Genomic DNA, 23,144 nt, shown 5'->3' with positions numbered 1-23,144 from the left:
GGAGAAAGACCAGATCCCAAGAAATGAAGGGAACCCTAAATGATGTTGGAATTCCTAGGTCTAGTGAGACTACTTCTTCCCAGGTGATACTTCCTGGTAGTATCAGGACCTTTGAATCCAGCTGTCTGTAAAATACAGTCCTGGATTTTACAGTTCCTTGAGGCAATAAGTAAGGTTGGAGTTGGGGTTGTAATCAGAATTATAGGTAAGCTTGAGGTTAGGATTGTGGTTAGGGTTAGAGCTTGTGTTAGGTTTGGGAGTAATATTAAGGTTATGATTAGGTGTAGGATTAGGGGTTAGTTTTAGGGTTTGGGTGAATGACATAGTGGGATAAGTTTTATGCTTGAGTACAGAGAAAGAATTGTTAGGTTTAGGTTTTGAGGTAAGGTTGGGATTAGTTTTACAGGTGGATTTTGGGTTATAGTTAGGATGGGGTTATGGCTATACACAAAAATCAGAGTTAGTTTTGGGGTTAAAGTTAGGTTATGCTTAGAGGCAGGATTGTTAATGTTAGGTTATAAGTAGGTATATAGGAAGGATCAGGTTAATTGTTAGTGTTATAATATGGTTAGCTTAAAGGTAGATTTGAATTTCCTGTGGAAACAGCATACTCCTTGACACATTCAGTCAGGGATCCTTGGAGGACTACCCAGGCTGCAAGTACATGTATCATCTTCATCTTTCCATGGAAACTTAGAAGACAATCTCTGAGGGGTATAACTATGTCAGCAAATAAAGGTTATCACAGCTTCTTATTTAACTTCTTCATTTTATCCTTTATTTTTTATCTTCTCGCTTACCTGTATAATGCATGTTGGTTCCTGTTATATTTTGTTTATTTACTTGATAGAGAGCATGAGCTGAGGGAGAGAGGTGGGGGGTGGAGACTGCCCCCTGAGCAGGGAGCCAGATGTAGGGCTCAATCTCAGGACCCTGGGATCACCACCCAAGATGAAGGCAGATGCCCAACTGGCTGAACCACCCAATTACCCCTTGGTTTTTGTTTTAATCAGTACTTTTCACTACTAATTATCCAAATCTAATGAAAATAAATAAAATGAAGATCACGCACCTGGGAAGAAGTAGTCTCACTAGACCTAGGAATTCCAACATCATTTAGGGTTCCCTTCATTTCTTGGTCTATATGTCTGGAAGTGGGCCCAACTTTCCCATTATAAATGATTTTCTTCTATGTGGCAAAACGAAAGATCTAACATCTCTAGGTCTAATCATACTAAATAGCAAAATCTTAGGTTAAAAAAAAAAGAGAAGTTAATTTATCTCCCATAAATTACATGTAAAATCCAATAGACAAACTCTGATTATTTCCATTTAGATCAAATTATCATCTTTGCCAAGCACTATAGTGGGAGATGGGAAGTGATTAGTCCTTTCTATCTCTGATTTTGAGGGTGGGATAATACTTTTTTTTAAAAGATTGATCCCAGGACCCTGAGACCACGACCTGAGCCAAATGCAGAGGCTTAACCCACTGAGCCACCCAGGTGCCCCTGGGTTAATACTTTTGACAGTTTCTTCTCTCTTTCACCACGTTTACATGAAATGACAGTTTCTGAAGAAAGGGGTAAAAATGCTATGCCAAAAAGGACAAATGTGGTTACTGGAAAGACAAAAAGCAGGCATCTATTACAGATCTCTATGCTATAGTGACCTTTAAAATTGTTGCTCTTTTAGGCATTGTTGAGATACGTAGGATTGCTTTCCTTTTTAACTTCTATACTCTTTCTATGCCTGTTTCCACTACTCCCAATCTCTCTGATTTTAATTTAAGCCATATCCTCTGGTTTCATCTTCACTGGGTACCTAGAACAATGTGATACAATATTTTTCTCAAGATACCTTTACCTAAATACACTTAAAAAGTTCTAAGCTAGTCTTCAAATCATTTTGGTACATTTTCCCTTTCATTTTACTATTCTGTGTGTGTGTGTGTGTGTGTGTGTGTGTGTGTGTGTAATGTTTCCCTCCCTGTGGTGTTTTATATTGTGATGTTTCTATCTTAAAAAAAAAAAAAATCAACCTCCTACTGATTTTTTTTTGTTTTTTATTCATATACCCTTTGTGTTCTGTAGTATTACTGGGTATCTTCTTCATTCATTCTTTTCTCATTCTGTCCTTTATTCTGAAAGTTAGTGACTTCCAAAATCATCATTTTCAGAGTGCTTCTGGTGATAATTTTACTTGAAAACAAAACTGGTAGAAACAATGTGTCTCTGTCTACATTATTAAATTTTTAAATATTTATATGAATCACTCCATGTTTGTTTTTAATCTAATCTTGTCTTCCCAAATGATTATATTTTCATTAAAAACAATACAATTTTTAGTTTTTTAGAAATTCAAGAGTCCAACATCTCTTTTGTTAAAAAAAAAAGCCTTGGATTCAATAATAAAGAACTGTCATTAATATCTCATTGTTTTGGTGTCCCAATAGTAATATTTCCAGCCTACTCAGTGACAAAGTCATATAATTAAATATCAAACTTGCAGAAACTGAATATTAGGGCATTGAACAGAATAGAATCTCCCAAAGTAAATCTCAAGTTTATTTCTATGACTTTGTTCACCGTGCTTATTATAAAATTAGGTTCTAATATTAATATTTTAAGATTCATTGTATTGATAGTGAAGTAAGAATAACACATAATTAGAGTTAGCATCTTAAATATATTTTCTAATTTGAAACATGAAAATGCATATCTATTTTTAATTATATACTGAATTATTTTCAAAATTCCACTATGTGAGTCAGGTATCCATATAACATACTTGTTATTTTTTAAACAGAATGGGTTAGAATATAAAAGTATAATGTTTAAAATAAATTCTGCTTCTTTATTACGTTGGTCAAAAATAAAGCATTAATTTTTTACAAAGAAAAGTCATATAATGACTTAAAACATCAACATAAAATATTTTGTCCTATTAGAACTTTAATTAAATGAACTTGCAAATGACTAAGGTCTCCAATATTATCATATGATTGCTAAACTTACTGCAAATAAGGAAAAACAAGCATTTAAGCTAGTTATAGAGACTCTCATTTTAATATATGTGAGATTTTACTTCCCTTTCATAATGTTAAGTTACTAATACAAATGTAGAAGATATGGTCCTTTTATCTCAACTCTCTATGACCATGAAAAATAAAGGGAATTTAGACAAATGAACAAAAACCTTATTTAGGACACTATTTTAAAATGCTATGAACAAAGTAAAACTTTACCCAGCATTACAGGGGCAGACAATGAATTTGAAATTTATTCATTTCTATTCCATTGCTAAGGTGATAACAAGCTGAGAACCAGCAGTAAAACAGCAATAGAGAAGGAAAGGACATGCAGAGGTCAGAAAGCAAATGGTATTAACATATCCATTAAAGGAATTAAGTTTGTAGTATTGTAGTCTTACATTGAAAAAACCAGCAATGCTGCTCTGAATAACTTCTCTTTAAAAACCGATTTTTAAAAAGGTAATAATAAAACAACCGAACTATTACATTTGATGAGAAATTTGAAGATAATAATATTTCAATCAAGTCTCACAGGTAAACAGGAAGATAGGATAGGAGCAGTGGGAATTCCTTCATAAACTGGTTTGCCAGAGAGGTGATTAAATCCCAACATGTACCATTTGGAGTGGAAGGGAGAAAAAAAGTCTCAAGGACAAAGACGTTTTTGAGGAAATGAAAAGCTGGAAGTTTTTAAAGTTTACCTTGTTTGTGCAGTGTCTCTGCAGCACTTTTTGCTTCATCTTTTGTCCCTCCTGTCATTTTCTTCCTGTTGCCCCATCTTTTGTGTTTTTGTTTCCCTCCCATAGTGTTTTTGTGTATTGTATTGCATTTCTGTCCTTCCCATGAGATCATTAACTCTTTGAAGAAAATAATATGTCTTTTATCTTTGTTCATTCTAGTATCAAGAAGAATGACTGGCAATAAAAACATGTTCAATAATTACTTCATGAATGAATGAATGATGGTTTTCTCATTATTCCTCTTTAATTATAAACATTCAACAGTAGCATATCACCCAGACTAGATCTCTGGAGAATATCAGTATCTAGGCTGCAGGATACTCATGTTTTCTCTGGAGAAAATGGTATCCCATGTCCTTCCAAAGGCATCAATCCCTATGAACTTGCAATAATTATCCAGAAACTTTCAGTGAATTTTTTTCACTTCTTAAACATGATCACAGATGATGTTTTCTTATACTCACACAATGCTAAAAATAGAACTTTAATCACTTAGTTATAGTGTTAATAGAAAAATGGGCACAAAAACTACAACATATATCCTATTCTTGTGTTATGTTCAGGATATATAGATTAATATATAATACTTAGACATTACCTGCAAAAGAGGAAGACATCCGAATTTTATAAAGAATGAATTTAAACTGTTTTATCTATACTTATTTTATTTATCAATACTCTTAGTAAGCACAAAATGACAATTTGGAATCCAGTTGCAGGGAAGTTGAAGATAATGACTTTATTTCCTTTTTGTTTTGTTGTTGTTGTTCTTTATTTGTTTTTAAAAGCCATTCTTAATAAAGGCCAAGATAGTAAAAAAAAAAAAAAACCAAAAATCCCTAAATATTTTTCTAGAAATGAAAATAGAAGGTTTACATTTGAGTTGCTTGAGCTGAATATAAAGGAAAATCAAATTATCTGTAACTAATTACTCTAATAACACCTTAAAGTACATGTTAGTATACATAAGTTCTTATGTATATATGCAATATATATATGAAAAAATTAGATTTACATAATCCAAATATGAGTTAATGTAGTCCAAAATAAAAATGTCTCTGCCTTAATCTACTATAGCTAAATATGTCTCAAGCTTTATAAATTTTTTTACAATATTCTTGTAACACCTACTCTTCAGAGGTAGAATATTTGTAAACTTGAATATATTGAAGAAAAAGGTAGGTAATCATCTGTCTGCAGTGGATTACATAGAATTTGCTAGAGTCTTCTCTTTCCTCCTTGTCTCCATACAGAGGATTAAGGATATCTCAGTGAAAAATTACATTTCTAAAATCATAGTGTAGACAAGTCCTTGGAGGAGAATTTTTTTACTTGTTTTAATCCACATCTACCCAATATTTCCATATCTTCGATATTATTGCCAAAAACTTTTTGGTGTTTTTAGAATTTCACATAATCCTATCTCTTTTGTGACCAGCAATTCCTGATATTTATTATTTAATAAATCAGCAGCACTAGATCAAAATCAGAGACAGTTCTTCACATGACTTTGTGTGGTAAAACACCTTTCATTCTCATAACAACCCTCCAGTCCTTTCCATGACATAATTAATTAACTGCATTGATTATATTTAGCAATATTTGTATAGATTTTGTCTAATGATTCAAGGACACATACAATAAAAGAAAATAAATTTCATTTTAATCCTGAAGCAATGAGTTCATAGAGAAAACCATAAATTGGAAAGTACAGAAAAAAAATCTTTGCATTACTAATACTATTTATTTCTATATTTTTTCTAAAACTTTTTATTACTAATTCTACATGCAGTGAATTCTGCTTATTATGCCAGACTTCTGAAATGTTCTTTTTGGAAAAGACATATAATAAAAATTGTGTACTGACTACTATAATAATAAATTGAGCCAATCTGTACATGGATATCTCTGCTTAAAATGTTACATAACTAAATACTACCTTGAGAGAGAGCAGAACACGTGACCCCAAAATATATCACTTAGCATGAGGCTTATTTTGAGCTGAAGACAGTCAACATGCAGAAGACTCAAGAAAAAACAAACAAACAACTTTTTTTAGAGAAGATTTTATTTACTTATTTGACAGAGAACACAAGCAGGGGGAATAGCAGGCAGAGGGAGAGGAAGAAGTAGGCTTCCCACAGAGCAGGGAGCCTGATGCAGGTTTCAATCTTAAAGGCAGCCACTTAACCAACTGAGCTACCTAGATGCACCAAGAAAAAAATTTTTATCTCCTCCTTAACTACTTAAAAGAATTTGGATTCTTTTAAGGGGCCTGGTCCAAAAAGAGATCTATCACCAGAGATGAATTTTTATTTGAAAGGCCTATCTATATGCAGCACAAGCATCTAATTACCAAACAACTGGTCTTCTTATTGTCCTGTGAGTCACCCTCTTCCTTTGAAGCTCTAGGCTCCTATCACATTCCTTAGTTCAAGATAGCATACAAACCTCAATTGACCAACTTGGCCTTGGGTCACATATCTTTGGGGCTCTCATACCTATGAATTTTTTTTTTCTCTTGTTAATCTGCTTTATGTGAATTTAATTATTAGTCCAGTTGAAGAATTTAGGAATAAGGGAAATTTTTTCAACCCCTACAACTTCAAAGTTACCACTGAAAGAACTGGGAACACTGGCACATTGTAGCCGTTCCTTTTTCTCCTCTAACTCTTCCTATTGGCCATCATCCTACATTTTCTCCTTTTTCTGACTAATCCCATTTCAAATCAGGTCTTTTAACCTTCTCTCTCTTCTGATATGTCTTTATTGACACAGTTGAATTTGTGTCAAATGTGCAACCACCTGACTTTGAAAGTTGGTGTCCAAAAATAGGAGGTCTCAACTAATAGAAGATTTACCTTCATTTTTTCCTATGGCAAGGATTGTCATATTCAATATACTATAATCCTATTTATTTATTTATTTAAAAAATTATTTAAATTAAATTTAGTTAACATATCATGTATTATTAGTTTCAGGGATAGAATTTAGTGATTCATCAGTTGCATATAAATAACATCCAGTGCTCATTACATCAAGTGCCCTCCTTCATGCCCTGGCTTGACTTTTTACTTAACCTCCTGACTTCACATTCAAATGCTCATTATACGCTTAGCTTTACTTTCTCAACTTTAAAAAGTATGGCACCAAATTTTTTATTCTCCCTCTCTGCTTCCAATCTGCTCCTTTCCTCAGGGTCTCATATCTCAGTAAACAGTACCACCACCAATCCTGATATGAAAATTTTGACTCCTCTCTTTCTCTCATATGCAATTTCTCAGCAATTGCATATACTGTTGATTTTATTGACAATATATATTATATATGTATATTATATATATTGCATGTGCTGTTGATACTATTGTCAGTATATATTTTATATATTTTTTCCAGTGATTTCAATAGGTATTGTAAAAAATGTTTTGCCACTTGATATACACATCAAGAAATGTATATCCTGTGTATGCTTTCACTTATTCCAGAAGAACACTAAGTAATTCTCACATGAACTGTATACACTGCTTGCATAGCCACAAAGAAAAACATCACTCTGAGTAGCAAACTAATTATGAATGGCATGTGGGGGAGCAAGCCCTCCTTCCTACTGGACAGATCTACATATATACTCCTCTAGCAATTGAAACTTAAACCTGCCTTGGCCAAATTCATCATGACTTCTCTACTAGTGACACTTGATGTTCTTTCTCTATGTTCTACATTAAGAAAAAGACAAATAAGATAATAACTGTACTTTAACAAAAAACTTCTGTTATGCAGAAGATTCTTTTCCATTCCTAGCAATCCCTATATCTGAGGAGTTGCTAGTTTCTCCCTTCAGAATGTCTTTCAACCTTTTTTCCATTTTTCTGTATTCAATTCTATTGCTTTGGTTTTACTCTCATAATCACTTTCTTGAAGAGTCTCAACAGACTTGTAACTATCTTCCCAGTATCTGGCTTCTCATAATTTTAACCTACTCTTACCATTGCCCTAGATTAATTTTTCTTTGGGAAGCTCAGATACATTAAAACTCATTTCCAAATAACTCAAGAGATGTCAAACTTTTAAAATCCAGTCCACCATGATATAATACTACAGGTAAGACTGGAACAGATACCCATCAGATAAAGAAGACAGTGGAAGTAAAGCAAAGCATTAAGGGAGATGACTTAAAGTCCTTATTTTTTGGAAACGACTCAGAAAAGTTCATGAAACCCTGTGTTTTAATGGAATTCCTTGGATGATGTTTCAGCAAAGCTATTTATGTATCTACAAGCAATCATAAATTTACTCTTATTACTTCATCAATATAGGTGTCATTTCTTTCCAACCTTTGGAACTTTTCAAAAGTCTCATGCTCTTATATCAAAAATACCTCAAATGGGGGGCGCCTGGGTGGCTCAGTGGATTAAGCCGCTGCCTTCGGCTCGGGTCATGATCTCAGGGTCCTGAAATGAGCCCCGCGCTGGGCTCTCTGCTCCGCAGGGAGCCTGCTTCCTCCTCTTTCTCTGCCTGCCTCTCTGCCTACTTGTGATCTCTCTCTCTGTCAAATAAATAAATAAAATCTTAAAAAAAAATACCTCAAATGGTACCTCTGCAGTGAAGAAGTACCTCCTACCCCAAATCAGATCCAACTTTTATGTTTCTAACATTTAACATATGCCATTTCAGTAACTCTCATACTATAGTTTATTGTTTACATGTTAGTCTTTCTTACAAGATTAGAAATTCCTTGTAGGTAAGGACCATGCCTCATTCACTTCTCTATTTCCTCCACAGAATGTAATAGAATAGGTTACGTGTTGTGAGTGTTCAATAAATATTTGCTGAATGAAATAAGAAAAGGAAATAGCTTCAAATTAGATAAGCCCTAGAAAACCAGTGTATTGGTGCAGGCTGCTTTATTTTTTTGGTGTATGTGCCTTTTGTTGCTACATTTGGACTGAGACTGCCGATTCTCTCTGTTGCTTTTACCTCCATTTAGATCATAAAGACATATTTGCAAGACCTCAAACTAACAATCTGTACATACTGCCATTGTTGTTGATGATGACTCAGAACTCAGAGAGGCTTAATGAACTCCTGTTTACTAGGATAGAAAATCTATGTTAGGCTTGACTAGCTACTGCTCTTCTTCCCCTCTAGTTTGTGTGGCTGGGTACTGAGGATGACTTACAGATCACCAAGGCAGTGGTGATTAGACATTGGAACTTCAGTTGAATTTACAAAAAAAATATGCATGAGAATTTGTATTTTCCTTATATTATGCATATCATATTTTTCAATTTGCTATGTGTACTAGCATAGCTATGCTATCCATGGAAGAATGGAAATGGAGCACAGAGACCTGTATTTACCTACTGTTCAGAAATGGGGTAGCCAAGTGATAATGTGTAAACTTATTCAAACAACTAACATGATAGCAGCTCTCTAATACTAAATTTCACTACCTGGGAAAAAGGAGCAAATAATAGCCCTATCACACAGGTTGTTGTAGGATTAAATAAGACAATGGATGGCAAACATTTCTGTAGAAGATTTAGGTAATTAGAGCAATATAACAATTCAAAAAAACCTAACATGTCTGTAACTCACATGATTCATAATATAAGAAATATTAATAAAATTGGTCAGTAGGTCAAGGATCTGCTAGAACTAGCAATACCTCCCATGCCTGTACAAGACTTCACATCAGTTTTTTCTTCCTCAAGGTTTATTTATTTATTTGAGAGAGAGAGGGAGGGAAAGCATGTGTATTTGTGGGGTGGGGGGCAGAGGGAAAGGGAGAGAGAGAGAATCTCAATCAGACTGCCCACTGAGCATTAAGCCCCATGTGGGGCTCCATCTCATGACCGTGAGATCATGAGCTGAGCCAAAATCAAGAGTTGGATGCCTAACAGAGACACCTGAAAAATTTTTAATTTGGTAGATATTTCAGGAATTAGAAGACTGAAGTTAGTCAAAAGGGTTTGTTGGCCCCTTACCCCTCATTAAATGAAATGTCTAGAAGTATCCAGTTATTACCAACATTGCTCTTGCCCTCTACCTGAACACAGAATTTTTTTTGAACTGTCTGAACAGTGTAGTGTATCAAAATTGACATAAGTCACATGATGAGGAAGAATGACAAAGAATTCCTAAACCTGAGACTTTGTGGGCATTTCTGAACTATCCTGGGCTGGGGAGGGGAGGGGGGATACTTTTGGTCATTTAAATTGGAGAGTGCAGAATCACCATAACATTCAGTCTCATCTCTTTTATTTCATTGGAGATACCAATGGTTGAATGTTTCCTTAGACTTTTATAAAACATAAAAGACTACTGAAGGTTGCTTTGAAACAAACACAGCTTAAGTAAGGATTTTGTATATTACATGTTCTTCTCAGTTATTGAAGAAATATGTCATGCTATTTGGAAGGATTGTGCTTCAACTTCCATGAGAAAAAATGAAGAAACCTGCCATAGTTTATAAATCCCATTTCTTTTCACAGGAAGAACAGAATAGTTTCATGGTAATATCAAGGGTATCTCAGTACTGGGAGAAATTTTACAATTGGTCTCTCATAATCATTTCTTTCATAATTATATATTTATTTTAATGTGCATATTCCTTAAGATGTTTGAAAACTCAAATTGCTGAGGTTTTATTTTTTTTTCCTTCTGAAAACTCTTTAAATTTATTTTTTTTTTCAGCATAACAGTATTCATTGTTTTTGCACAACACCCAGTGCTCCATGCAATACGTGCCACTGAGGTTTTATTTTTAATTTTTATGTAAAAAGGAATTTAAAGCCTGCAATGTTTAATGAATAAATATTATTCCTAAGGAATTCCTCCTGGTAGAAGTCCAGTATTTCATTTGGTAGATAAAAATTGTTGTATGCCCAACACTGTCCTAGACATTGAGGATATACCTGAAACAAAGAAAAAAAGAAAAAAAAAGAAACTGCTCTCATAGAACTTACACATGACTTGAGGGAGACAACAGAAAAACTGACAAACCAATAATATAATTTCATGTAGTAATAAGTCCTATGACAAAAATAAAAAAGGATGGCATCCTAATACATGAAAAGGGATTCAAAGGGATCCAGCATAGGCCTTCTTAGAGGCCTTTTCTGAAAGTGTGACAGGTGAGCTGAGTAGAAGCAGCTGTGAGAGAGTTAGAGGGCGTTATAAATTGTGAAGACTCTAAAGCAAGAATACATGGAGTCAGTTCAAGAAAAAGAAATGATGCTGCAAGGATTGGTCAGCCAGAAGATACTCCTTCTTATGTGGATATTCATTCAGGGACTTACTCATCTCCAGTGTCTATATTCCTTTTCTATCCTTAAAGTCTATTTCATTTACTCAGGGGATAGTTGAAAATATCTCTTGAGTTTGTCAAAGTTAAGGGATTATATAGAGTTTTTAGAATTTTTCAAGTGTGGAAGGTAGATTCTTAATCCTGGATGGAAAAATAAAAATGACAACAACAAACCCCTCCCCCCCAAAAAAAAAACAACAAAAAAAGAGGGTACATTAAAATCATATTAGTCATATAATGCAAATACCTGTGTGTATACAGGTGTTTTTATTTGTATGTGTTTTTAAGTTCTTAAATTTTTATTTTCCCCTTTTGACACTGAGACAGTTCTGTTTCCCATCTGACCAGTTGCAAAATTCACCAGGCCTAGGGGAAAAACACATAAATTTATAAACTAGGTAATCTTATTGACTTTCAGGAATCTATGAGTCACCATCACCATCTCTGATGACTTCAAAGAACAAGGTCTTTCTAGGCTTTCCTGTGTCTAAAATATAAATCAAGTCCGAGAACATGAATGTCCCAATAATTATGAAGTTTTTTTCCTGCATCAGCTGGTGAAATTTGTTAATGTATTTCTTTTTGAGCTTTCTAAGATGGGGGAAATTTTATAGCACGTATTTTCATTGGAGAGATGAAGTTTTTAGCCATTCTTTTATAACCAAAAATTGACTCAGTTTTACCCAATGACAAAACTGTTTGACAAGCACTTAACCATACCTCTCTACTTCTGTCTCTGAAAGACCACCACAACCCGCATATTTTAAGAAAGACAAATTGGCTACAAAATGATATTTATAAGCCATATGGTTCTCTACCAAAGTGGATGGCTCATCAAATTCATTCTAAATTGATAAAATAAATTATTACAGACAATGGGTTTCTGACCCCATTTCTAACAATGTAGTGATAAAATCAAAGTCCTACACGATTGTAAACCATGTGTTTTATATATTCATTTTATAGTCACTGAGTAGGAATAAAAACTCTTATTAAAAATAAAAAAACTTATTAAAAATAAAAAAATGAAAATTTATACTTGATCTTAGCCAAAAGGCAGAGAAGCAATAAAACTCTCTGAAAATCTGGAAAAGAATGTTGCAATTTTTAATCACCTCTGTATTCTCATTGTGAGGAAAAAATAGCAAATAAAGCATTTTAAACTAACCACAGTTTTAGAAATTCTGAAGTGTTACCACATCAGCTTGTGGGGAAATGTTCCCTGTAATTCCCTAAGGGCCATTCTGGGGTCAATTAGTATTACCTTAATTATTTGAATGATGAAATTCCCATTTAAGATAAAATTTCAAACGAACATATTTAGAAAGTTACAAATAATTTGGAGTAAAAATTTGGGGCTTTAGTTGGAAATATGAAAAATTTTCATCAGGTCTCAAATTTTTATCTTTTGAATTTCAGTATGAGGTAAAAAATGACTTAAAAGCCAAAAAGATGGATAAGTAGGAGCATAGTGACCCATCAAAACCTTAAAAATAAGTCATTACAAGATCATTTTAGCGAAAAATTATACAGAATACTAGAAAATGTTAATAAAGCCATGGCATGTAAGAGTCCTAAGTACCTCTTTCAGGATTCTTAACCCTGCATGTATATACATGTATACACACAGACATATGAAAAATTACTTTAAAGAGAAATTACTTCTTGGGGTACCTCGGTGGTGCAGTTGGTTGAGTGTTCAACTCTTGGTTTTTGTTCAGGTCATGATCTCAGTGTTGTGAGATCAAGGCCCACGTTGGGCTCCACTCTCAGTGTGGAGTCTGCTTGAGATCCTCCTTCTCCCTTTGCCCCTTCCCCTCATAAAATAAATAAATTTTTTTCTAAAGCTTTAAAAATGAGAAGCTATTTCTCACATTGAAATAGTCTACAAAGCAGACACAGCAAGAGTTTTTCTGTATTTTAGTCATTTTCCTCTTCCCTCCTTTTACTTGTTTCTTCTCCATTTCTCATTTTCTGTTTTTTTTCTTTTCGTCCTAATGCAACATATTAGCAAGTAGTACAAGAGTAAGAGGGAGAGTGGGCACTCAAGGCAGAAGCTGTAATGTTTTATAATGGATCTTGAAAGTGATATTTCTAGCCTCCTAGAGTTAATTATCTAGAAAATATTGATTATATCTTTTATTATCAAATTTTGCTTTCATTTAAGCAGGCTTGATTAAATGAGACCCAAATGGGACAAAAATCCTGGTGTGAAAACCTTCACAGACGCTTATCCCTTTACATTTATTCTTTACATTATCCCTACAATGCTCTCATGAGAGATGCAAACTAATGATGGCACTCTCCTTTAATCTTCAAAGGCTCCCCTCTAAACTGCAGTGTCAAAGCTAGCCGAGATCTCCGGTATGGTACGCAAGGCCTTTTGGAACCCAATCCTCATCTACTACTCCAGCTTCTTCCCTGGACTCTCCTCATCTGCACTTACTTACACTGGAATTACCCAATTGCTTAGCATTCTCTTCATAGCCCATGCTATTTCACGCCTCTTTGATTTTGCTCATGTTGTTTCCTCTGCTTAGAACATCCTTACCCATTTTTTTTTTTCACCTGTGTAACTTGAATCCTTGCATTAATACTCAGCATGGGTATCATCTCCTCCTGAATCTTTCTCTAATCCCCCAAATGGAACTAAGTATTCTTATATGCTTCCACTGCATCCTGTAACCCATCTATCAAGAGCACTTGTCACATTATACTGAAATTATCTCTTAATATGTCTGCCTCTTCAACCAAAGTGTAGGCTCCTTGGTTTCTATGATCTCTGTATCCTAGATTCTTAGCACAGTAACTGACACAGTCTCCCAATATTTATGTTATTTACATTGGCAAAGATCCAAAATGTGAAGCAGATGTATCTTTAACCCACTGAGCCACCCAGGCACCCCGAGAAGCAGATGTATCTTATCAGCTTCTCTTAGGCTTATGCCATTAGGTACTTAATTCCACTAACTCCCCTTGTACTGAATCCATGCATGTTACAAAATACCTATTTTACCTATTGCATAAGCAAAGACAGTGTTCTCTTACACTTTCTGTAACAAAGACAGTGTTCCCTATACTTTCCAGTCCTGTTTGTAGTTAGGTTGATAAAATATGACTGGCTTTGGCCAAATGATTATGGGCATGACTGACATGTGTTGACATTTGGCAAAGGTAGCTTAGAGGCAGTATTTTTCCCCAGTTTACTCTTCTACCCTGAGGCTGCTTGATACTTTATAGACTGCCTAGCAACTTATCCCTGAACTTAAAAATTTTAAACAAGATACATTTATTATCTCACAACTTCTAAAGTATCTATGAGAAATTTGGTAAGAGTTCTGTCTCAGAGTGTGTCATTAAGTTTCAGTCAAGCTAGGGGCTGAGGGGAGGATGATGCTATGTTATCTCAGACTGGATGAAGGATTTGTTTCCATGATCATACATGCCGTTTTTAGCAGGCCACATTTCCTATATAGTAGTTGCCTGGATATTTCAATTCTTTACCATGTGGGTTGCTCACAAGGCACCTTACATTCTGCATAGCAAGATATCCAAGAGCAAGAGAGAAAGAGTAGGAACTCAAGGCAGAAGCTGTAACCTTGGGGTGCCTGGGTGGCTTAGTGGGTTAGGCCTCTCCCTTCGGCTCAAGTTATGATTTCAGGGTCCTAGGATCGAGCCCTGCATGGGGCTCCCTGCTTCCCCCCCTCTCTATCTGCCTGCCTCTCTGCCTACTTGTGATCCCTCTCTCTGTGTCAAATAAATAAATAAAATCTTTAAAAAAAGAAAAAAAATAGTATTAAAAAAAAGCTATAACCTTTTATAATGTTACCTTGAAAGTGACATACTGTCACTTCTGCTGTACGATATTGGTCATCCAAGCTGATTCTGGCACAGTGTGAAAAGAGCTACACAGGGTGTGACTATCAGCTGATGCAGGAACATTGAGAACCAGTTTGGTTATAATGGAAGCCACATGTTAAGGTGGTACATAAAACACGAGGGACTCCTCAACCTGGTGTCATTGTATGAAACAGACTCTCCAACCCACATTAAATGTTAAACAGACAAGAAATAAACTTCTGTGACATAAAACCAATGAAAATTTGGGTTTACTTGCTACTATGGCATAACCTAGCTATTCAAACCAGTGATGTAGATATGACTATCAGAAGAAACTATGATGATTGGACGGACTTCAAGTATTCTAAGATTCATAAAAGTGAATAATTTTAAATTATTAATTTAATTAATTTTAAATAATAAAACCATTATTTTAAATCAAAACAGTAAAATTCTTTCTTTTCTTTTTTTTGCCAGGTTTGTGAATTTGGTTAATGTGTGTGTGTCTGTACTCAGAACATCGACAAAATCATGTATCAAAGACATCATAGCTAAAGGCCAAAGGTGGTTAGCATCCCTTAATCTGGTCTCTTGGAATACAAGAAACTGGCAAGTTTTCCCCTAGCTGACATATAACCCTTTGATATCTCCAATTATTCAAACTTTTTAAGTAATTTTAAATCACTTCAAGTACTTGATTCATTAAATAAGACCTATCTCATAATATTGTGAAGAATAAGTGAGACAATATATATGTAACAATGTCTTCTGAAGAGTAAAATACTACATAATTATTAAACATTCTTCATATCTATTTAATATTGAAACAAAATTATTGGAAAAGAGTCAATGATGATAATTCCAAAATATTTTTTAAGAATAAAGTATATATTTATTCTGAAAATTTGTTTTTGTTTATAAGAAAATTATTCTATTGGAAAAAGAATATATATATTTAAAATATGTATCCTATATCTATTTACTTGGTTAAAAGATAATCCCTCATTGGGAACAAAAGTAAAATGAATAAATTCAGCCCGAAGATTCAGCAATTCAAAAGACTGGTCATATAGGTTATGTATTTCATCCTTTAGTGTCGCAAAGTGTTCCAATGTCTGCATTTAAAGGTCATTTCATGTCTGGTGTGATGGGCAATGCTCTTTGGACATACATAACACCATTATGCTCTAGGAACATATCATTATGTGATATAAAGATTGATTTATTCAATCAAATCAATAGAAACTGATTATTTTTTTAAATTATTTTTTTAAAAAAGTACATGAGTAGGTTTGAAAACTAATAAAGGAAAGAAATATCTTTGGATTATTTGACATATTAAATGTTTAGGTTCTCAGTCTTAAGTTGTGTCTAAAGACAGCACACTCAATAGCAAAATAATCCTTGGCCACAATTATCTAACATTTACCCAATGAGTCACCCCACCCCCATCCCAAACAGGAAAAGCATTTTTGGCAGCAACTATTTTACCTTGAAATTTTCTCTTGTAAAATAACACGAGCCTGACCTTGATTAGCTTATCAAATGAGCTCATCCTCATAGCTGAAGAACTGTAGTCTATCAGAGATAGAGCATGGCAACATGCCAGAACAACTCTGTAAATAGTCTAGAGGGCACATCTAAGCATCATTTCCACTCTTTTTTCTTCCGTGTTTCTGTCTGAGTCAAGATGAGAAACAAGGGAGACAGGATGAAGTAATGGAACACAGCTGGGCCATGGGAACCTGATCAATCCATACTTGAAACTAAGTTCTGCTTCTTACTGTCTGACTAAACTTTGGAACAAGTTAAAATAGCTTTTGAACATCATTTTCCTCATTTGTAAAACAAAGCTATCAATCTCCTTTTAGTTTGCTATGAGGCATCAATAAAATATATATATGCATTGTGGAGCTTAGCATTCAGGACTTAACATTTGGTGCTCAATAAATATTCTTCATTTTCCTTTGCAGTGAGAAGGGGAACTAGAGATGAATCCTCAGGGTCCCCTATCAAAGGTCACTGACTGACTCCTATTAGTGAGCCAGTACTTAATAGAACACGCATCCCTATAATTTTGGGTTATGTCATAATGCTGTAGGAAGAAAGACAGAAAATTATTTTTTCTGTCTTTTTCAGCAGTGGATACTCCTGAATATGGGGAGCTGAGTGAGAATCCAGCTAACATAGCTGCAATACATGAGGATTTGCAAATATATCCCAGAATATAAAATGATGAAAATTAATGTAATGTATATATAATATATACATATATAATATAAAACATATATGTATGTCCTAATGAAAACAATAAGAAATTTTAAACACTGGAATACTGTATTTGCATTTGAGTGCTGGATTTGGTCTTTTTTGAAAATTGGTATTATTTTCATTATTTCATTTTCCTCGTTTTTTCCAAATATAGGAAGAACCCATTACATTTACCTTATCAGTAGCACGTTATGTCATTATTGTCTGTAAGTGATACATGTTGCTGTTATCTATAACGCAACCATTTAAAAAATTATCACTGAGATTCTGTTATAAAATAACACTCCGTTATAAAATAAATAAAAAAACATGATTTATTTTACCCAGTAAAACTAGGTGGTTATGCTTTTAGTCAAAGTGTGGTAGCATCAGTTTAATTCTTATTCAGATAAACATATTTTACATTATGTAACTAAAAACACAAAAGTTTAAAGCTCTATGGCCACTATTACCTTTTACCCCCATAGTTCATGACTTCTATCAGGTCTTGGCAGAAATGAGTAACGTATTATCTCTAACCTCCTTTTGTCTCCTGTGTAGGAAAGGGTGGGTTTAGAAACACCCACAGGGGGCGCCTGGGTGGCTCAGCGGGTTAAAGCCTCTGCCTTCGGCTCAGGTCATGATCCCAGGGTCCTGGGATCGAGCCCCGCATCGGGCTCTCTGCTTGGCTGGGAGCCTGCTTACTCCTCTCTCTCTCTCTCTCTGCCTGCCTCTCTGCCTACCTGTAATCTCTATCTGTCAAAAAAATAAATCTTAAAAAAAAAAAAAAAGAAAGAAACACCCACAGATGTGAACTGGTCATTAGAAGTAGGAAATAAATGTTTTTTAGGCTTAGAAGTAGTACGAACTTGCAACTCTGCCAGTTGCATATCTGGGACATATGATTAACTCTGTAATCGGCACCCCATTGCAGATATTCCTCCCATCTCATCCTCCCAATTTAATTTAAATGTTATCTGGTATATTCCTTAATAGATAGTGCACTTCACCTGAGTTAAACCAACATATTACATGTGTATGCACGCATGCTATTTAAAACTTTAATAGTGACGGGGTGCCTGGGTGGCTCAGTGGATTAAGCCACTGCCTTCGGCTCAGGTCATGATCTCAGGGTCCTGGGATCGAGCCCCGCATCAGGCTCTCTGCTCCGCGGGGAGCCTGCTTCCTCCTCTCTCTCTGCCTGCCTCTCTACGTACTTGTGATCTCTCTGTCAAATAAATTAAGAAAAAAAAAAAAAACTTTAATAGTGACAGACCAAACAACAACCCAACAGCGACCCATAACTCAGTAGATAGGACCCAGTGCAAGCAAATTTAAGCTAAAAGAGAATATTATCCTGATACTTAGCAATGACTTTCACCGAGAGCTGAGAAGGCAATGTTAAGTAGTTAGTATGAAGGCACTAAACACCTGTTAGGCGATGAGTAGGTGGATCTGGTTAGAAAAGGAGAGCAACATGTGCCAACTCCACTTTACTAATAGCTTTTAGGAAACATATCAATTGAGAAAAAGGCAGAACAGAGGTTGAAAAGAGCTACAGAGCTGCAGACTGATCATAGAGGCAGAAGACGGCTGCAAACTACATCAAGAAGAGATTTCAATAGTGAGAATGAAGGGATAGAAATTAGCATTCTGTGCCTACTATGTGTAAGAAAAATACAGACACATGTCTGTGTACTTCTGTATATGTAATATTATACATAAGATTTCTATAAGGCCCATATTATCAACCTTAATTTTCAAATAGAAAAAATAGACTTAGAGAGTTCAATAACATGCAAATGGTCATACAAGAAGCAAGAAGCACACCTGGACTGTTGAATGTTCTTCTCATTTTTCAAATGGAGACAACAACAGAGAAGATAGAAGCATTCCAGGTTAAAAAGAAATCAAGATATCTTTGAATGCAGAAGTAAGATAGGTAGAGACGTGGTCATTTCCTCCAGCTGTTCAATGCTTGAATTGACTAGAACCACCACTCCATCCAGTTCCAACTCAAGGAAAAATAAGTAGGAATAACATCAAATACATTCCTCTGAGTGTCCCCAAGAGCCCTCCCCCCCAAAACATATTAATTTTAAAAAACATAATATTGTTCAAAATGTACTGGTAAAATAATTGAATGCATCTATTTGGCTATAGTACAAGACATACTTAGGAACAGGTTATATGTGGCATAATTTTGAAGATACTGGAAAAACACTGTGTCCAAAAAGAACTCTGTCTTTTCTTCTTTCCTGTGACCTAAAATTCTGTAAGTAGACATGCATATGTCTTTTATTAGAATGCATATACTCATGAAATTTAATGTAGGGTAACTTTTGTCTTATTTTGAATGACTTATGTTGCATTTTTTTTTCAGAAAAATGCTTTTAATCACTGGAAAGAAATACATGATACAGATGGGAGAAGGGACACAATGAGAGAAAAGAACTGTGGAAAGAAGAAAAAGAGGTGGAGATGATAAGGCTTTGTCATTCTGCTCAGGGAATATCCTGTTACATCATTTTACAAAAGGACATTGTAGGGGAAATGACTTCTAACTGATCATATTATATCCGAAAGTTCAACAAGGTTGAAATTTTCCAAGTAGTCAGTTATATGAAAGTGCAAATGGTGAGTAGACCCGAAGGGTCAGGGATTACATCTGCTGCCTACACTGTGGTCTTTCACCTTCATACCTAATAGTTGCCTCTTTATCTTGCATGAATAATGTGATTCCTTGTCCTACCACTCTATGCATAAAATTACTTTTACCAAAGGGGCAAAAAAGCAATTCTCAATCTAATCCATTTTGCAAATTTGACAGTGATATCAAAGAGCAGGAAGTTGTCTGTGAGTAATGAGACACTGATCATTTGTTTAAATGTCAAACTTAAACTTCATCAACTTTCAGGGAATATGTCAGTAAAGAATGGGTTTCAGTTCAACCAGAGAGGATTTCTGTGTCATTTAGTCCTGAAGAAAATAGTTATCAGTATCTTGAGAGCCCAGTGCTTTGAGTAAATTTTTCTTTTTAAGCTGAATGGAACTGGCCATTTCAGCACTTGGGGCTGTGGACAGTGCTCTTTTCCTTGACATTAGGAAATACAGAGATGTGTTCCCTTCTTGAGACTAAAACACTCCTCAGGCTTGCAAACACGTAACCCTAAACGTACCCCTAAACTATTCAGTTGGAATATAAAGAGTAGGCATCAATATTCTGTGTAAGGCCAGAATAAAGTAACAGCAAAGGGAAACAGATTTCACCACACAGATTAAGCCTGAAATAAAAATTAGGGAAGGGGAATAGTTATGATTTGCAGCTATTCCTGCAAAACAGGTCAAATTTTTACCGCAATGCAATAACATTCCTCTCTGGATAGAATTTTCTTGGAGACAATGACAGAGCCATTAACCCTTTATGGTAATTTATTAACAGTGGACATAGATGCAAGAGAGAACAGGAAGTACATTTAATAGGCTTGCAGAAAACAAGGAGCAAAGAATTCATTCTCTCTATGCTTTCTAGCTCTAGAGTAGAATACCAATGGAGAATTCTGGATCTGAGCTCAGAAGAAATGCAGTTGAATCTGAATTATGTTCTTTAATAAACCATTTCATTTCTCTAAGTCTTGTTTCTTCTGTCAAATGTGGGTTATTTTGAGGTTTAAATGAAGGTATATGTGAAGGAGTCTGGCACATGGTAGGTACTCAATGAATGTTCAATTTAGATTACTTACTTATCATTAAGTGTTGGCATGACACAGTGATATGTTTCTATGCTGGCGGCTATGTGTTTTAATAGTTGTAACTCTAAGAATGGATTATTATTATTAACGTTTTTATTATTAACATTATTATTAACAGAATTGTCCTTATAACAAAGGACCCTAAGCGTGTGTATTTTCACCTTCTTCCACCTTGTTTGCAACACCCAAAGATTCCCTTTATGTTTACCTTTAAAATATCAACAAAATAAAAGTATTATTTAAAGAAAAAAAAAGTTTTCAGAGGATTTGCATCTCTCTTAAAAAAATAATATTCTACCAACTCTCCAGAATGCTTCTCAGTCATATACTACCAACTACTCTGTCTGCTGAATTGGTGAGAGAGTACTTTGAATGCTTCCTACCAGACTGACACATTTGGGGAAAGAAGGTAAAAATCAGATTAGTGATGAAAACTGGTAAGTTCCTTATCATCCTCCATTGCAGCTACAGATTCTTTGCTTTGGACTTCAAAGCCACTCAGCCTATCTCGCCTCACTCATCTTCCCTTTTTGTAACTGAAAATCAAGAGCATCTTATCCTAGCTTCCCCCACACCCAGTCTCCTCCTGTCATTTTTAACAGATTGCCTCCACACTGCCCTCTGCATTTGAAACGCCTCCCACTTTCCATTCATCAAGGTACACTCTCCTTCCATTCACAATTCATGTTAACTCATCCCTCCCTTCCAAAGCTCCTTTTAAGTGGATTCCCCAGCTGCCCTAATAAAACTACATCATCACAGCCCCATACAGCACTGTACCCCATCCAACACTCAAATTGTGCCAAGCTGGGAAGCCCATGGGGAAATCTATGTTGCATACGAACTCAGAGACAAATAGGGAGTCTAGCATTTAGCTTGGTCTTGTCTTTGGACCAAAAAAAAAAAAAAAATAATAATAATAATAATAAAATAATAACAAATAAATAAATAAATAAATCACGAAATTTCCCCAAGCCTGGCAACAAGTATGCTGTGTGTTGGGGGGGAGGAGTGGTTGAGTGGATGAATGATGAATGGATGGATAGGCGGATGAATGATTGAGATCTCTTTGGTACTTTTCTCAGATGCCCCTCCTTCTTGCTGGCTCCTGGCATGGTTCCTGTTTAATTTAGCTTCAGTGTGTGAGTGCACCTCCGTGCTTTGCCTCTGTCTCTGCTCCCTGCCTTTTCATTACCACCTCCAGACAGAGCCTAACCTCTTCGCCAAAGGACACTCTACCTAGCTCACAAATCCTTTGTGACTTCAATGGCCACTGAGAGCTTGCTCCTTAGGAGCACGGCTTTGCCCTCTGCCAGCTTTACCTCTCCAGAAAGCCCCCGAAATCCCCGGCTACGTACGTTACACAAAAGGATGACGAATTTCCCCATACTCAACAAAATCCACCTGGAGACCCCGTCCTTACCCCGCTCTCGCCACCTATAACCGAGATGATCGCAAAAGAAACGCGCTTCCCCGCGTCTGCCTGAAGAAAAAGAAATTACCATTCCAGGGCTTGGTCCTGGTTCCGAAAATCAGAAAACTTTTTTTTTTTTTTTTTTTAAATAGAAAACCCCACCCGGAGAGCAGCGACTGCTTTGTTTGCATCCCAGGGGGAGGGAGGGGTCTTCAGAGGCTTCGCAGCCTGGGGCGGAGGGGACGTGACAGCCCTCTGGAGGACTGCCCTGGACCAGACTCACCCAGGACGTTCCCAATAAGAGCCACCACGAACACGATGATGTACCCAGCAATCAGGACCCACTCATATTCTTTCGGGTGTAGGTATTCCCTCCACAGGTACCGCAGGAATTCCTCGTCGTCATAGTCGGTGGGGTTCAAAAAGGGCTCTTGAGTTTCATTCAGCTCCGAAGCAGATGACCAGTTGCGACAAGGGGGGGAGTCCTCCAATTTGGTACCGGACATCACGGGCTCGAGTCCGGTTCCGCTCAGTGCCGCAAGCCGCTCTTCGCCTGCCCCATGAGCACTGTGATTTGCGGTGCGAAAGGCGGCGCGGAGACGCGAAAAGGGGCTCCAGAGCAGAAAATGACGTGAAAAGTTACTGAGCCAATGCCTCCGGAGTCTTGTGCCCGGCAACTTCTGCGGCGGCTTCTCTGTCTTTGCAGACGATTTTGCACCGCGAAGAGAGGTGGCCAAGGAACTAGGGTTCCTTGCACTAGAGGCTGCAGCAATGACACCGGGAGGAGAACGCTACCTCGGGCTCG

At 35.9% G+C, this 23,144-nt stretch overlaps 1 protein-coding gene across 2 annotated transcripts in view; it reads right to left on the bottom strand.

The window, feature by feature from the left end:
• The window catches only part of HCRTR2 (hypocretin receptor 2), a 113,759-nt gene extending 90,897 nt beyond the window's left edge, over positions 1–22,862 (bottom strand). For both annotated transcript variants that reach the window (XM_046006220.1, XM_046006221.1), the window contains exon 1: positions 22,623–22,862. In XM_046006220.1, coding sequence (XP_045862176.1) covers positions 22,623–22,845 — 223 coding nt within the window. In that variant the 5' untranslated portion in view covers positions 22,846–22,862. The remainder of the gene's footprint in view (positions 1–22,622) is intronic.
• Positions 22,863–23,144: the final 282 nt, after the last annotated feature.

This window comes from Meles meles, chromosome 5 (assembly GCF_922984935.1).
Source record: "Meles meles chromosome 5, mMelMel3.1 paternal haplotype, whole genome shotgun sequence".
Taxonomy (NCBI): Eukaryota; Metazoa; Chordata; class Mammalia; order Carnivora; family Mustelidae; genus Meles; species Meles meles.
This window is presented reverse-complemented; position numbering and strand designations above follow the sequence as displayed.